The following is an 18,466-nucleotide window of genomic DNA, read 5'->3' on the forward strand; positions in this document are numbered from 1 at the left end:
ATCAAATTCAACATGTCGAGAGAAGCACTTTGCTAGTTTGAGAATTAAAAATATTATAGCCTTTGAGGATTAGTGGGTACCCTACGAATATACATAGGGTGGAAGGAGGAGTGACTTTGTGAGGTGCTTGTGATTTTAGCCATGGATAATAAATCAAAAGATCCTTAGGTGTGCATAGGTGGGTTGGTGATGGTGTAGTAGCTCATATGGTGAACTTTGTCGAGTATTCTTGGATGACATTCGATTAATAAAATCCGGTGTTGTAAGAAGTGTATTCACCAAAAATTTATAAGGGAGAGAGGCATCAAAGAGGAGCGTGTGAGTAGTTTCTATCAAGTGGCGATGTTTCCGTTCCACAACTCTATCTTGCTCTGGAGTATATGGACAAGAGAATTTATGAAGAATGTCATTTTCTGAAAAGATATTTGTAAGAGTTGTGATGTTGAATTCGTCACCACCATCGCAGCACAATACTCCCACAATAATATGAAATTGTGCTTAGCATTTCAATGAATGTTATACATTTTTTTGCAATTTAAAATTCTGTAAACATAGAAAATACTCAGTAAAATTTTGAATTGTTGTTAATGAAGACAATATAATATTGATATCCTTGATGAGATAATTGGGGATGGACCCCATACATCCATATATAAAGTTGGAGAGGAGACAACATAACTCGATAGGAATTGGAGAAATGTTATTTGTAACTCTTGATGGTATTGAAACTATTACAATGTTGAGGTTTAGATGATAGGCCTATAGAGAGGTATCTCTTAAGCAAAATATTGAGCACTTCTTTGCGTGGAGGTCCAAGATGCTTGTGTCAAATTGTTGGTTTCTACAGTGAAGCAATGCTAAGGAAGGAATAGCTGGTTGCAGATTCCGCAAGTTGAAGTAATTGGATAGAGGCATTCAGAGATGTGGCTTTAAAGTAAGTGTTTGCAATCATGGGTCAAGGATAGTAAAACCTGTAGAATCAAATAGGATAGCAACTTTGTTGTCATGGGTTAGCTTATGTACTGAAAGGAGGTTATAGGATAATGAGGGAATATTCCATATTTGAGTTAGAAGAAGCTTTAGTGTTGAGGTAGGTAGTACACGCTCTCTGATGTGTTGTGTTGGGATAGTTGTCCATTACTAATAAGGACTTGTTTGGACCCATTTGTAGGTGTAGTACTTTAAAAGTAAGTCATATCAGATGTGAGGTGGGTTGTTGCACCTGAATCCAAAAGCTAATTGGAGGTCATAGCATGTAGCATCTGATTAGGAGAAGGGGTGTACTCAATATTGGCTCAGTACTAACAACTGACGCTTGAATGGCCAAATTTATTGCAAATTTGGCAGACTATGGTAAGTCTGCAGTAGTTACGACCACGTCTACGACAGTATGTTGAAGTGTGTTGATTATGACCTCTACCCCAAGTGGGGTTGTTATAGGTTCTTCTCATTTTTTGAATAGCTAGTTGGGGATTGGGAGGGGTTCCTGACCTGAGGGGGGTCACTGGCATGGTTGATTAATTTGATACATAGAAGGGAGTAAAAGTCATTGAGGTCCATTAGAGTTTTGTCTAGATTGCAGCTTTGAATGTCTGGTATGTTGGTTCCTAGTGGTATTCCACTTAACATATAGAAGAAAATATCCTGTAGATCTAGTTGTCCAATTGCTGCTAAAATGTTATCAACAAGAGCTTAAATAGTGGATAAGTATTGGGTCATACCTTAAGATTTCATGGATAGATAATGTAATTCATTCTTGATTTGTATGAAAGTGTCACATTGTTGGGTTTTCTTCTTCTTCTTTTTTTCTTTTCTTTTGCGAGGGTAATCCAAATATTCGACATGATATAGAGGTTAAAGAAGTAGGGTGAGAATGGTAGTGGGATAGTGGAATACAATGAAGGCGTCAGATTTTGGTCAATGAGGAGCTATCTGATATGTTATGTGTTGAGAGTTGGAGAAACAATCAAACTTCTTCTTAAGTTTTTTAGCGTTGGTGAGCATTCGGACTTGACATTTTAAATTCTACACTTTATTTCCAATAAATGTGCTACGCATTCAAGAATGGTTACACAATCAAACTTCTTAGTATTTTTAGCGTTGGTGAGCATTCAGAATTGACATTTTAAATTCTTCACTTTATGTCCAATAAATGTGCTACGCATTCAAGAATGGTTACAAAGTATTGGAAAAAACGAAATCATTACACAATAATCTTGCTCAAAATAAATATAGAAAATGCAAGTCTATGGGAGGTTTGGCTCAAATAAATAAATGAATGAAATAAAAAATTTGTCAGATTTTCAAAATGATATTCAAAAAGAGGTTCATATACCCCCATCAAAAGCAATGAATGGTCAATTTAAACTTTTCCAGGAAGTTTTAGAATCCAAGCAACAAAAAGGGTTGGAATTCTGGAAGTAAACTTTCCCTTGGAGAAGGGGCTAACTATGCCAGCCATGAACAGTCTCCTCCAAATATCAAAGCTTTCCCAAATAAAGACTTAAATGTTTTTCTTCTGCATCAATCAAATTCAAATAATTGAACGCTCATGTTTTTATGTGTTCAAGCACCTGCAGTTGAATTTTTTTTTTATTTTCTTACATAAAATGGGTAGTAATTTTCTTCATTCCTCTATAAAATAAAATCATACTGAATAAGATCTACAACGATGAATACAGTTGTTGAAACAATAATAAACATTATATAACAATGAATCAAATACATATTTGATAAATAGAGCCTAAACATCACCCATGATCCACAAACACAGCAATATCACCTAAAGAACTCCACGTGTCCTCCAATATCACGGCACAACATTTTCGCCTGAGCAGCAAGTTTTCTGCTCTTACCAATTATCCTACCAGTCAGATCATGCTTTGGTTGAGGCTCATAAGCCTTTGCCACCTCCTCCTTCCCCATCATCAGCGCCTCCCTCGCCGGCATGACACTCCCCCACCAGAAATCCTGCAACATCCAATGCATCAACTCCCAGTACTCGCGATCCCTAAACACCCGAAACACGACACTTCCATTCGGCGTCCAGCAATACAAATCCACCCAATCCCGGTCCATTATCTCCATCTGGCCCTGAACCTGAGGCATGTAGTAGTATGGCACAGCTTGCCATGGCAACCCCAGCTCCGGCTTCCCCTTGTTGTAAGGACACTTCACCTCCAATATCCCAGCACCCACAAGCCCGTCAGGGGAGGCGCCAAGCCACTCGGATGTCGCTTCTGCATGCACTGCAAATCCTAAGAAGCTCACATCCTGGCCTGTCATGCTCTTGTAGCATTCGATTGCTGCAGACTCGTTGGCTACTCCCCAATTCATCGCAGCCATGGCGGATGCTTCAAGTGTGTTGGATTCGGGTGCAAACACCTTCTGCTGCCACAGTTCGGATCGGCGGTTTCCCTTCCAAAAACCCAATGCGGTGCTGAAGGTGCTGGTGGTTAGCTTGTCCTTCCGAAGAGTGAACCATTCTTCAGAACGCTGTGGTGGATCGAAGGATGTGAGGCGGGATGTAAATGGCAAAGACGAAGGCGATGGTTGAGCGAGGCAAGAAGTGATGGTTCCGGGGATGTAGCCTTCGTAGTTCTTTCTTGAGAGGACTAATTTGGAAGGATGGAGGAATGCATGGGTCATAACTGCAACAGAAAGAATACTGGAGCTGGATCGGGTGGCCCTACAAAAGCTTTGTACTGTTTGATGATCAGTGATGGAAGTGCAGAAGCACAGGTTATATAATGCACATTATGCTCTAAAGATGGAAACACAGTTTGAAAACTATATTGCTTGAAGAAACAAAACAAGTTATCCGTTTGAAGAGTCCAATTTGGCCACACTACAGTAAGGTATCTTCTGACGATTAAAATTGTTTATACTTCGAAAGGTGCTCTGGCTTGAAGAGGAGCTTAGCATCAATGGCAGTCTTTGATTGACGAAAGAAGAAGTTTCTCGCATACAAGATAACAAGGCAAAGATTCTGATGCCAAACTTGAAGGTTTTAGAGTTTATTGTGGAAAAGAATAAAATTTTTGCATAAACTTATCCCAAAGGAAATCCATAACAGAAGGGATACATTAGCGAGAAACAAGCCCACGATAAATAAAATAAAATATTTGTTGACACTAGATTTGGTTTCAGAAATGCACCTGTTTTAAAATCATTTCAAGCAATGAGGGAAAATGGCCAGTAAAAAGTTAAGGTTTTACTTTCTGTGTCAATAAATAAAAAATAAAATAAAATAAACCAGCCACGAAAAATTATTAATTCATACATTAATCAGAAAGGGATACTGCAGCCAGAAACAGAGAAATATGCGAGAAAGTTTAGCAAAAAACAATGAATTCCCGTACTCTAAAACAGCTGTAAAAAAGTATGATCAGTGTGCTTAATATGAGTCCAAAAATAATACAATAATCAGCCTAAAGTTCAATGTCATCTATATAATCTTATAAAATCTCCTAAAGTGACACCATCGCATTGCCACATCACCATTATGTTCTAAGATCAAAGTACTCGTATCCAAAACGTTACCCAACAAGTCAGTAATAATTTAGTCACCCAAGTAATAATCAATGTTCATGATAAATCACAAGGTTAGAAATACAGCATCTGGTTGCCTGCCTTTAGATTATTAGTCATCACCATGGTCGTGACCTCTAATTCTCAGCCCAAATTGTTTGGGGTTTACATGAACGAGTGGGTGGGGGATTGGGGGAGAGAGAGGGAGAGAGTAGAGAGACAGGGAAAACTAGAGTTGAAGATGAAGAAAAAATGATTTGGTTTTAATTTTATGTTCATATTGATAATAGAAAGCAAGTGTAAACTTACTAAAATTTGCGGACATTTGTAACATTACAAAAAAGTGTGGAAGTTATAAGAAAAACAACCGGTAACTTTAAGTACTCTAAACAAAAAGATTAATATTCATGAAATCAAAAAGCATATTTATCACACGAATTATAGATTTGTATCGATTGGGATTTTAGAAAATTCTATTTTTAGTTTTTTATTATTATTATTATTTTCTACCATTAGAATTTCCTATTATTAGTAATGTTTGTTACCTTATTATAGCTTGGGAAATTTATGACAGTTTATGTCCTTGGCCATCGAGGGTTCTAGATCGGTTTTCGCATCGAGGGCTTTGGGCCTGTCACGGCATCAAGAGTTGCGACTTCTTCTCCACTAGCTTCTTCTTTGTTGACTTCATCCTAGGCATGAAATAACTAGCAACAAAACTTTGTTCGCATGATTGAAACCCCAGTCGTTTCTCTTACAAAGCAGTTTCTCTCGAGTAGGAATCGACAAAGAAACCAACCCCGGGCACTCAAGCTTCTTCACCTTGAGGTAGCTACTACTCGTGTGTTTTCATCATCCCCTTCTCTCCTCTGATTCAGATGATGTCTTATAAGTCACCGATGATGACCGAAGTCTAAATAAATTCTACCACCTCTAACGGGTCCAATAATTTTGAAACCCCTCTCACGTTGGTATCTGTTAATCATTATTCTCAGAATTCAGCCGCTAAAACTCAATGGGCACAACTAATCTCGAGTGGGCTTAATACATAAAATTGGAAAATTGACGGTAGAGGTGAAATTGGGCAATTGAGTGGTGAAAGTTCATAACATGCTGCTGCTAACCCTAATTTGAAAAATATGGCAGTTTGAAAACTCTTTGGTTATGGTTGAGCTCATCAACTCCATGAAACCTGCCCTAAGAAAGTATCGTCTATTTCCTCTCACTGCTCAAGATATCTAAGAAGTTGTTCGAGATCTTTATTCAGACCTAGAGAATTCTTCAAAAATTATTTAGTTGAAAATTTAACTTTGAAAATCCAAGTAGAATGACCGTGATATTACTGTTTATTGCAATGAGTTGGTAACATTACGTCAGAAGCCTGGTTGAAGTTCTGATTAGGGAGAATCAAACGACTATGCTCGTAATAAGAAGAGAAAGAAAAACAAATAGGTCTACATATTTTTAGCTGGCATTAATATGAGTTTAGATGAAGTGGTTGCATTATCGATAAGAAAACACTACCCTCTATTCAAGAAGTTTTTTTCATAGATTAGATGTGAAGATTCAATTAAAAAAAATAATGTTGCGGAACACCTAACCTTTCTTTTAACACTGAACAGGAGAACTTAGCTCTTATGTCAAAAGAAGTTGATACTGACAAAGAGGGATATAAGAAACCATAATGCGAGCATTGCAAAAAATCATGACATACACAAGAGACATGTTGGAAGATTCATGGTAAACCTGTGAATTGAAAATCAAAATCCAAACGTGAAGGTTGAGTTTTTCGAGCCACTGCTAAAGAAACTTAAGAGTCTTCTGCAAACTCGGATGAAGTCCCTTTCACCAAGGAGTAATTTAAGCACCTACAAAAATTGTTTCAATCTCCAAAGTTATCATTGACTCCCACCTTGCCTTTATTAGAAAAGGGTAAGACTCTAGCCATTGCAGTGTTAGATGTTATTCATAATTCTACTCATTCTTGAATAATTGATTATGGTGCAACTAATCATATAACTAGTTGTTCTAAATTGTTCTCATCCTACACAACTTGTGCAAGCAATAAAAAATCAAAATTATTAATGTTGTTATCGCGGTAATTTGTCAGGATAGGATCTATCAAACTCACTTCCTTAACTCTTCACGATAACTCCATGTTCCTAATTTATCTTGTAACTTGTTGTTCATTAATAAAATTATCTTTGACCCTTGATGTAAAGCTTATTTCTACCATTTTTGTTGTGAGTTTTAAGAATTGACTACTGGAAGGATAATTGACAATGCTAAGAAAAAAGATGAACATTATTATTTTAATGATGGACTTAACTCGAACAGACAATGTCAAAGTATTTTTTTTAAATTATGTTTTTGTTTCTAAAGATAATGATATTATGTTATGACATTATAAGTTAGGTCATCATAGTTTTCAGTTATGACATTATAAGTTATAAGTTAGGTCATCATAGTTTTCAGTATTTAAAGTATTTATTTTCCAATTTATTTTAGAATAAAAATGTCTTCTTTTCATTGAGAAGTTTATCAATTTGCTAAACATCATCATGTGTCTTCTTCTCCCCAAATATACAAACCAACTACACATTTTACTTTGGTTCATGGTGATATTTGGGGTCTTTGTAAAACTCTTACATATTTTAGGAAAAAATAGTTTGTAACAATTACCGATGATCACATGAGATTAAGTTGGGGCTTTTTAATTAAAAAAATCTAAAGTAGAAATAATTTTAAAAAAATTCTCACACCATGGTACACACAATTTCAAAAACTATTCAAATATTACGAAGTAGTAATGGCTAAAAGTATTTCAAATACATTTTGGGTTATTTTTTTCGAAAAAAGATGTTGCTTGAGCATTGATAGGGGTGAGCATTCGGTCGGCTTGGATGGATCGGTTTTAAAATTGGTCAAATCAATTGCAACTGAGATCCAGAATCCAGAAAACCAAACTAATCTAAATTTTAATCAAACTGAACCAACCGAATCGAAATTTAATTCATTTTAAGCAATTTGGTTATGAACAAACTCAAATTTAATATTTTATCGGTGTTTAGCTAAGAATAAACATTACGAATTACATATTTTATCTACATAATATCAATTTAATTATATTAATCCTAGATTTATTACAATCAAATATTGCATGTAATAAAATTTTTAATTTTTGAAAATTTATTCCACATGAAATTAAAAGATAGTAAATAATATTAATAAAACTTGGATTTTTTGGTTAGTTCGATCAAATGAAAATTAAAACCGAACAGAAAATTGAAAAGACGAATCTTAAAGTTTTAAAAACCAAAAATTGATATTCATTGTTGAAACCGAACCGAACCAACCAAATTTCGTCAATTCAATTTTTTTTGTTTTGACCAAATAATGCACACCCCTAGGCATTGATGTTTACCACTGAAGTGCCAAAATATATTTATGGTTCGTGTTGTTACATTCTCCTAATAAGGTTTTAAGCTTTAAAACACCTCTTGATAATTTTTATAAAATTTATCCAACAAATCGGCTCTCGTCTTTTTTACCAATAAAGAGGTTTGTGTGTATTGCATTTCTTCACATTCATACGCATAATCATGGAAAACTTAAACCCTGAGCTAAAAAATGTGTTTTTTGGTTATGCTCTCACTCAAAATGGATATAAATATTTGGATCATATTTCTAAAAATATATTTGTTATCATGGATGTCACATTTTTGAATTACAACCTTTTTTTACGCCTCATCTTCAAAACGGGACAAAATAAAGATACTATATTTTTTTATATTTTTCAAACCGAAGATTCAACAAATAATACCGCCCCAATCTTGATTGTTCAAACTAAAAATGGATCAAGTTTTTTAAATATTAAAGATAATTCAGGTCTTCCTACAGTGTCATCTCTTGATGTTTGTGATTCTACAATAACTAACAAACAAGAAACAGGAAAAAAAGAACTACGACGCTGGTATAATTTGATATTATCTGCTCGCGCCAAATAATAGCTCAGAAAAAAGGTTTGCGAGTCCTAAGTACTACACAAAATTGGTGAACCCTTCAAGTAATGTCCTCACTGAGCTTTTATCTCGAGTTCAGTCCACGTCATCTTCTAGTTCTAAGTCTTCTAGTCCCGAACTTGAGTCTAGTTCTAATCATAAATCTAATGATTCTAGTTTTTCCATTGATAGTTGTAAGGAAGTGAGGTCTTTCACCCAACATCCATTGCCACATTAAGCGTCAAACTAAAATTTCTCACCCACGCTCTATGCTTTTACATAATAATTGTCTTGTATGAATTTCCTAATATTTAATCAACTTTCCCAGTTCAGTATCAATAAATTAACTTATCACATACACGATTAAATATTATCTTTGTTGTGAGTTTGGTAAGATAAATTATGCATTCGCCCTATGAAAAATACCTTAAAGCAGTTAATAGGATTCTCAAATATCTAAAAGGTACAGCCTACAAGGGTTTACTTTTCAGAAGATCGCACAACAGAAGATAGAGGCATGCACTGATGTAGATTGGGTGTGCTCAATTATTGATAGAAGAGCAACATCTGGATACTGTACTTATGTCTGGGGAAATCTGGTTACATAGAGAAGTAATAAACAGAATGTGGTTGTGAAGAATAGTATCGAGGTAGAAAATATAACTATATGGCTAATGGAGTATGTGAGATGTTATGATTAAAGAGAATTCTTGAAGAGCTATGGATCCCAATAAATATGCCAATGAAGTTGTAATATGACAATAAAGTCAGCATAAACTTTGCAAAAAATCTAGTGCAACATGATCGCACAAAGTATGTGGACATTGACAGACACTTCATAAAGGAGAAGATTGATTTTGGAGCTATTTGATGTCATTTATTCATACTGCAAAACAAATAGCAGATATCTTTACCAAAAGACTTTTCAGGCCTAGTTTTGAGCTCTTTGTAAGCAAGTTGGGCATGATAGATATCTATGCTCCAATTTGAGGGGGGATTTTTAGGAATTTCAATTTTTAACATTTTTTTATTTCTAGTATTTTCTACTTTTAGAATTTTCTATTGTTGTAAATGTTTGTTACTTATTCTAGAATAAGGAATTTATGATTGATTTTGTGCCTTACATAATTTGGTGATCTTCCCCTGCTATTTATCTTGTAAACATTGCTTATAATATTGAAGAAAAATTATTTTTTCTCCCAAAAACTACAATATCCCTTAGTTTGCTTCACTCTAAATAATTTATCTTTTTTTTTTTTGCTTTGAAACATTGCTTTCATATTTTGAGGAACTAATTCCTTATGAGAATGGTTATAAATAGGGTTGAGAGTTAGCTCGAAAATCATCAATTGCAAGAGAATTGATTTGAGATCAGCTTGAAGTTACATATATATATATAAATATATATATATATATATCACACATACACGTGTTTAGTTGAAATCAGCAAATAGCACTATTTTGAGCCCACTTGTTTCAATTTTGAGATGAGCTAACTTGAAATCAAATATAACAAGCTATGAGCTAATTTCGAGCCATAATTAAACCTTTTAAGCCGATTTTGAGTTAACCCCAACTCGGCTCGAAATCAGATTGTTCACAACCCTAGCTATACACACGATGATCTTTGAGAATTCTCATAAATCTCAGCAGCTGATTAGGTTCTTCCTAGAAGAGATGTCTCACAAGCCTCCTTTCATCATAAAAGTACAAGCACATATAGATGGTGAGATGAAGAAAGAAAAATCATTTGAGAAAAATGGAGATGCAAACTGATAAGGCCCAATTTGACAAATACTGCAAGGTATATTATAAAGCAATTTCAACTTTCTAATACGAAGAGTCCTCTGGAATTATCATAATTCAATTAATGTCAAACTTACTACCTTCCTCCAGTAGAGTGACCTGATAGAGAATAATTATTGTAGACATAATTTTAAATGAAACATCATTCATCCATAATGCAAAATGCACATTTAAGTAGTAAGCCAAATGTCAAAGTTTTATTTGAAAATAAAGGATACATTTGTATTCCATGGTGAAAAGATGACCTGTAGCAATATTTAAATGGTCATGAATTACAAATTTTAAGCATTATTTGTAACTTGTAATTTAACAACTTCAACGTAGGAAATTTAATTCATAAATCGAAATTCAAATTCAGGTGTTTTTTTCTAGGAGTTTTCTGTTCAAGTCACAATCCTTTCATCTAAAGCATTACTTCTAAATCTCTCAAATTAATTTGCTTAATGTTAAGATATTCTAATTTAAACTGATTTGAATCAAATGAGTGATGCTTTCCTTAATAAATCTCATACTTTAGTTCCTTAATATGATGATTTTATGCTTGTGGAAGCCATTTTTGCTATATGTTATAGGATACAGATGTTGAGCACACTCCAGGGAGTTAAAGACGATAAAATGGTCAAAAGATTATTGGCGCACCCGAGCCAAAAAGTGGAATGCCAACGCCACCTTCTCGAGTTGGAAGCACGCCCACTCCCATGAGAAGTGTGCCTGTATCACCTTCTCGATCGAGAAGATCACGCTGCCACGACACCTCCATGCCTATTAGTTGCACGTACGCGCCATCACACGAAACGCCTGGCACGCCCGCGCCGCAACAATGCATGTCTGCACCATTGCTTCAACAGATGCACCACGTTCCGCAAATTGGCAATTTTGGAAGGTTTTGTGCATGATTTTGAGCCATAAGTATATAAGGTAATGCATGGAACATTAGAAGACACTCTTGGCTCCTAGGAGGCCTCTTCTCCACCTGGTTTTGAGAAGAGTTTTGAGTGCCCTAGGGTTCTCTTGGGTTTTCCTTAGGAGAACTTCTAAGGTTTGGTCTTTGTGAAACTTTGGAGAGAGTTAAAAGGGAGAGATTTGTATGAACTTGTACAGGAGAGATCGATGGAGAGCTTGTATTGTACGAAAAAGATTGTGGTGTATTGCAAAGAGAGATTGGCTTGAATTTGAGCTTTTTGTACCTACTTACACTGTTTTCTTTAATTTTTTCAATGAAAATCTTTTTGTTTTCTTCCTTCAAGCATAATAGCTACATTTTTTTTTTACTCCTACGATATAAGGTATGTGATTTCTTCATTTTTTTATCCTTTAAAATTTTTCCTAGATGTTTTTTCTATGTTTTCGATTTCATATGTTGATGTGTTAACCTTCTGATCGTAGTTTACTCTTAATTTGGCCAACTAGGAAGTTAAAACTTCTTGTGATCTAGAACTACTAACCATCAACTAGAAAAACAAGCATGTTAACACACATTCACCTAATGAAATAGAAATATTGTTAGTAGGAGAGTTCAACCTAGATAGGGGATTAGAATATTCATGAGAAACTTTGCATGATTAAGCCCCCTTAATTGTAATATGTGTGTCCAATAATTCTTATGACATAGACATAGGCTAAGAATGACTTGTATCTAGTTGTCAATAATAATGTGGGGAACTCGTAGGCAAAGTATATACGAATCACTAGATCGGTGTCACAGTAGTATGGACCTTTTATCTATAAGAAACTCCAACAAAATGTAGTTTTATTTTTTTTATTTCTGCATTAGGATTTTAAAATTTTTCACCTTCTGCAAATTTGAACTCTTCAAACTAGACTTTGCGGCATAGTAAACTAGAATATTATATGTTAAAAAAGTTGATAAATCACCTCATAAGATTGATAAGCGAACTCTAATTCCATACATTATTTTGATCAACACATATACTTGCATGGTTGACCGATTGCTTCAAAGTAATTTTAGGTATCATAGACCTACATAAAAATATTGATTACATTGTCTTATTTAATGTTAAATTCACTAAATTTTGTGATCAAATTGGATTACTGTTAATGGGATTTTCAAGATATCTCATTAATTACTATGGACTTCATAAAGTGCAAAGCTTAAGCATTTTATTTTACTTTTATCATATATCAAGATAAAAGAATACTAATACTAAAAATATGTCCTAGTCTCTAGTCTAAATAGTGGTTTGTTCATTTGCTTGCATACCATCCATAAGCAAAATAACGCTCTTTCTTGAACATCATTTCAAACTTTGAAAATTGATAACCAAATTTTATGTTTCAATAAATTCAAGTAAACCTCTATCCTTGATGATTTGACATGAGATTTTGGTTTGATGAATGTTATGTTCATCATTATAGATTTCTAAGTGGTATTAAAGTGATTTTCATCTCAATTACAAGGAAAATTTTCTATCGTACTTTTTCTCTGTTGATTATTTCAGCAAAATAGATTTTTAAAAAAGGAATTTTTTTTCTCTATGTAAAAGTCATTCTAACATTTAAAGTGCACCTATTATTTTCTACAACTCAAATTCAATAAGATTGCATGTTGTAGAGGTTTTTCCCCTTGTTGCATTTATTTATTTTCTTTTAGAGTAGGGGTGTAAAAAAACCAAGCTTGAGCAAGTCGAAGGCTTATTAGTGTTCAGCTCATTCATATTTTATGTTGTGCATGTTCGACTTGTGTTCAAAATGGCTCGTGAGTAGCCTATTCATATTCTACTCATTTAAATTCATTTATTCGAATCGATTCATTCAATTATTTAACAAACCAAACCTTATCTTTTGTTTCTACTCTTGTTATGTTGGAATATTAAAAGATATATATTTTATTATTTTATATAAATATATTATATAATATCACTTACTTTACAACGTTAAACAGAAAGGTTTTGCTGTTTTTAAAGTGCTTTTCTCATATATGAAGTCTCGGACTACCAATGTGGGACTAAAGTACAGAAAAAACCAAAGTTGCTTTCCGCATTTTCTCCATAGGTGGATTCTTCCAAGGGGTATTCCCGTTCATAGCAACCAATTCTTATGCATTTACATGTCTACCACGTAAATCATTTAAATACATACCACTATGCTTACAGACAAGGCGAGGCGGAGGAGATGGAATTTTGTAAGTGTTTTTACATTGATACCACCTAATTATTATCTATTTATATTTATACAACCCAAATATTATTATTTAATTAATTAATTCTTTTGAGTCAAATCAAGTCGAACGTGAACGAACAAACTTTCATTCTTGTTCAGCTCGTTTATAAATCGAGCTCAAAAAAATTGTGTGTTCGGCTTGCTTGTTTAACAAACAAATCGAACACGAGCTATTTAAGAAATCGAAAACAAGCTATTTGCAAACAACGAGCTTTTTTGACAATCCTAAAGAGGAGAAGAATATTAAATACAGCTGCTAAAATGAGAACAAAAAAATTTAATAAATTGAAGTTATTAAAATGGGTCTGGAATATGTTTGCTAGTCATGCACGTTTAAGTCTTGCATGAATATTTTTCAAAAATTCAATTATTGTTGAGGCCATGTACTTGACATTCAGGTACTGCTCGCCATATGTTATAGAACTATGTTGTATTAATCATTATGTCTATGAATAACTATGTTGTATTAATCCCATTTATTAAATCACTAGAATAAATTTAGATATCAGCACAACTACAACTAGATATAGTTGTTAATCTGGTCTCCACTTATTGTAATTGATGTGTGATCACTAAATTTTTATCCGACATGAATCTCCATGCATTTTTTAGCAAAAAATGTTTTGATTCAATTTCAAGATTATCTGGGATTCCATTACGAGTTTAGAGTCGAACTGACCGTATCAATAAGACGAACCTAATGATATAAAAATTTGTTCAATCTGGGTCCAATCAAGCCCATATCAAGTTGTTGAAGAACAATTAGATATTTCGGGTCACCGATAGATGGTCAAATGAATCCCAATTTTAACACATTTATAGTCAAATCAAGTGTATCAATAAGAGAAATCTAACGATCTAAAGACCACTAAATTCTGACATCATTAAGGCACCCAAATCCTTAAAAGATTACCTATGATCAAGGGGGGTCAGCATGGACCATCCGATCAAGTGGTTAGGAAATCTACCTGCCAAAAGACCAAAATGTCCTTCCCTAAAAGACTATAAACAGCCCCCCTTTCTTCACTTGAGGAGTGTTGGGGGGAGTAGAAGAAAAAGAAGTGAAATTCTAGAGCCTAACTTGGAGAGAATACTCGACAAGTAACCACCAGTCTCTGTACCCACTGACCATCAGTCACCACCTACCGCCCGTCACCATTGCCTGCAACCGTTGTCGTCAAAATATGATTTTTTTGTCTAACACTTCTATTTTTTTGTGTTAAAAAAATACAAGTATAATTTTTTATGTAAAATTATAACCTCATTCTTTCAATTACGAGATAATGGTGTACCTCTGTACTTGCAAACACATTGTAAATTATTTTGACTAAACTAGGCTCTATGGTTTTTTTACTTTCCAGATTTTTCAACAAAAAAATTAGTATTTCCTCATTTTATCTCTATGAATTGGATCTTCATACCATGCTAAAACATTATAATACCACTCTACCTCGGTGAATTTTCAAGTAGCAGTAATTATTATCAATTATTTTGATTATGAAAGTAATAAATTTAATGGTTATATATTAGGAAACTTGACTATAAGAAGCTGATTTTAGAAAATCTAATAAATGTATTTTATATATTAAGTAACCTAATTAAATGAGATCTAATTGCAAGATTTTTCCTCTATTAGAGATATTCCTAAACTATAGAGATTGGAGTGTATATGGACATAATAAGTTTTCAACTGAATAATAAGAGAAATAGTTGTTTTCATCACAAAGTATCAAAACCGCGCATGGCTCATTGTTGATAGTCTACTCCTCGTTTCAGCTTAGTTCCCCACACGCAAGTGCAGCTTCATCCGTGTCAATTGAGTCGTTAGTCTGTATGTCAAAGACAAATGATTCGATGAACAGTTGGTATTCACCATGTCAATATCGCTTCGTAACCGACTTCATTATTCAACACTTTCCCCGACGCAATTTGGCTTCTTCCTGCGATGTTTGTCGCAGATCAAGTGCGGTCATCTAGCGAGTGGTCATCTCCTGCATTGTCATTCGTCGGGTTTGTTTGTCTTTGACAATTGTTGAACTATTCGTCGAGTTGTTTGAGTTCTATGGCTTAGTATTGTTCATCTATGGCATTTGTATCATCCTTCGATTCGTGCATGCCATCGCTTCCAGAAGTTCATCTAAAAGCGGTTCGGCTTATTGGTTTGCCTGAAACAGTCGACGGGATCATAGCATAGTGATTAATTTCTCCCCATCTCCTATTTCTGCAAAAAACATCATTAGGATTAGTTGATTCAATCGCTTTGAATATTTGGAGATAATCATAGTTGATGAACAAAAATATGTGTGACAAATTTGGTTTCATCAGTGACTAAAATTATTGATGAAAAATTAAATGGCATCAATTTTTTTATTGAAATAAAACTTTGAGACTCTACTTGAGTAGTATTTCTCAAAAGAGTTACTTTCTAGATAATCCTTGAGTTGAGACTGATTCAAATTATTCTGAGTGAATGAGGATTGAGGTTCATCTCTTAATAAAAATATGGAATTCTATCGAACCTAATAAATCTGATCATATTACTCATTGTGATTTTGTTAAAGATGCGATGGAGGAATCGACATTTGTGTTTACCAGAAGAAAATATTGTTCAAATCTTGACGTATGCAAGAAGTTCTATCAAGTCGAACAACATTATCAATCACTTATCACGTGAACTTTAAACGGGCTTATAAAGAATTGAATGCACTATTGCCCTTTAGTCCTAATGTTCGGATTCAGTAGGCTCAAGGCGAACAAAAGGCCATTAAAAGTTTTATAGCTTACCTCAACTCTAAATATGAAAGTGTCAAATTACATATTTATCTAACAATGGTTTACTACTCTGAGGGAAGCCAATACTAGAGTATTGTGTACTATTCAAAGTTTTCAGGCATCATCCGTTCAACAACTTTATGCTCTTGCTAGCCAAAAAAATACAAACATCAATAAACCTCAGTTTCGGGCAATTTTAGAAGTGAAATTCTGAATTCTAGAAATCAAGGCCTAAGAGCAATTTTCTACTATAGTCATAACACTGGTCATATGAAGATAACATATTAGAGGTTGCCAAAAAAGAATCAGAATGGTTCTAAATCACAGTCAGCTCACATGAACAATACTAATGAGGCCCTTTAAAGTCAAACTTCTCGATCTCTGCAGAAGAATATGCTAAATTCATACAATTAAAGGAAACATCCAAAAAATCTCTCTCGATGACTGCCCTTATTGAGTCAGATAATAATGATGATTATCTTTCCTCTTCCACATAATGGGTCACTGATTCTAATACTACATATCACATGACAAATAATTCAAAACACTTTTTCACATTTTTCACAAATATATTTCTTCCATCACCTTAGCAGATTGATCTACCTCTAATGTTCTTAGTTCTAACCCCTTTAACGTTACACCAACATTGTCTTTAACTTTTGTCCTTAGTTTACCTCAATTTTCATTTAATCTTACTTGTTGCCAAAATTACACATGCTCTTAATTATTGTACATTATTTTTCCCTAAACATTGTCTTTTTAAGAATCTTATGAAGAAAAATACTATTAGTAAAGGAAGAGAGTCGAGGGGCTATAAATTTTGGATAATGAACAACCTCGGCCAATAGCATTTTCCAGCACCTTATCTCCTTTTGAGATGCATTGTCGATTAGGATATCCATCACTAACAATGCTAAAAAGTTATAACCTCAACTTTAACAATTATCATCTTTGGATTATGAGTCATGTCAATTTTGCTAAATAACATCATTTGTCTTCTGTTATCAGAGTTAATAAAGAGTTAGTTATAATTTTAAATTGGGCATTCTGATAATTGGGGACATTGTTCTGCTTTATCTAATTGATTTTAATATTTTGGCACATTTATGAATGATTTCCCTCGTATGACTTAATTTTATTTTATGAAATTTAGTACCGAGTTAGTATCATATTTTCAATCCATTTATGCTGAAGTTAAAAGTCAATTCAATATTTCGATTAACATTTTGAGAAGTAACAATCTCAAAGAATTTTTTTTGCACATTTTCAGACATATATGACACAAAACAAGATTCTTCACCAGTCATCATATGTCGATACTCCATTCCAAAATATGAAAAAATAAATAACTTCTTGAAACAACTAAAGCCCTTTTATTTCAAACTAATGTGCACAAATAGTTCTGAGTTGATGTAGTTTCACTACATGTTTTTTGATCAATCAGATGCTTTCTAGTGTTTACAAAACTAGAAACCCTACCAAGTTTTATTTCCAACTAACTCTCTCTTTCCCATTAAATCACGTATAATTTGGTGTATTTATTTTGTTCGGGATACTCTTACATGTGTTTCTAAACAAGACCATAAGTCATTAAGGCATATCTTTCTAAGATACTCTCATTTGCAAAAAAGATAAAGATGTTTTCCCCTCCTAAACAGGTAGATGGTTTCTATTGATGTCACCTTTTATGAACAAAGTTCATTCTTTGTTGACTCATCGTTGCTTAAATCTATCAATCAAGAATGATGGAAATCAGCTAGCTGAATTAGGAGTCTCCTATCATTATGAGCTTCCTTATTTAAATTATTTCTAATTTTCTCTTCTATTTTATTTCTCTTAATTGTTCATATTCTCTCCTTATTTAGATTAGGAATATTTATTAGGTTACCTAAAGGAGATTGTAAGACTATTATTTATTGGAATGAAAGCAAACGAAAAGGGCATTCAGCCTATTTGCTCAATACATTGACACAGTATCGGAGCATTTTTTCATAGCGACCCCAAAGAAGATATCTATATGACTCATTCTCCAAGCTAGTTTTTTACACACTCACATAATGTTTGTAAGCTCAAACGGTCTCTATACGGGTTGAAACAGGCTCCACGGGCATGATTTGAAAAGTTTCGCAATACTCTTCTTAGTTTCTCTTTTATTTAAATTCAGTGTGATTCTTCAT

The 18,466-nt window shown here is 33.8% G+C and overlaps 1 protein-coding gene across 4 annotated transcripts in view; it reads right to left on the reverse strand.

Moving 5' to 3' along the window:
- Positions 1 to 2,637: 2,637 nt before the first annotated feature.
- LOC110030076 overlaps positions 2,638 to 18,466 on the reverse strand; it is a 35,467-nt gene continuing 19,638 nt past the window's right edge. For 2 of the 4 annotated variants that reach the window (XM_020732627.1, XM_020732628.1), the window contains one exon: positions 2,638 to 3,704. In XM_020732627.1, the coding sequence (XP_020588286.1) occupies positions 2,779 to 3,704 (926 nt within the window). In that variant the 3' untranslated portion in view covers positions 2,638 to 2,778. Of the gene's footprint in view, positions 3,705 to 15,240; positions 15,266 to 18,466 lie in introns of those variants that run through there. The other 2 variants (XM_020732629.1, XM_020732630.1) reach the window with 2 other exon arrangements.

The sequence above is a fragment of the Phalaenopsis equestris genome, unplaced genomic scaffold (genome assembly GCF_001263595.1).
Source record: "Phalaenopsis equestris unplaced genomic scaffold, ASM126359v1 Scaffold000649, whole genome shotgun sequence".
NCBI classification, from domain to species: Eukaryota; Viridiplantae; Streptophyta; class Magnoliopsida; order Asparagales; family Orchidaceae; genus Phalaenopsis; species Phalaenopsis equestris.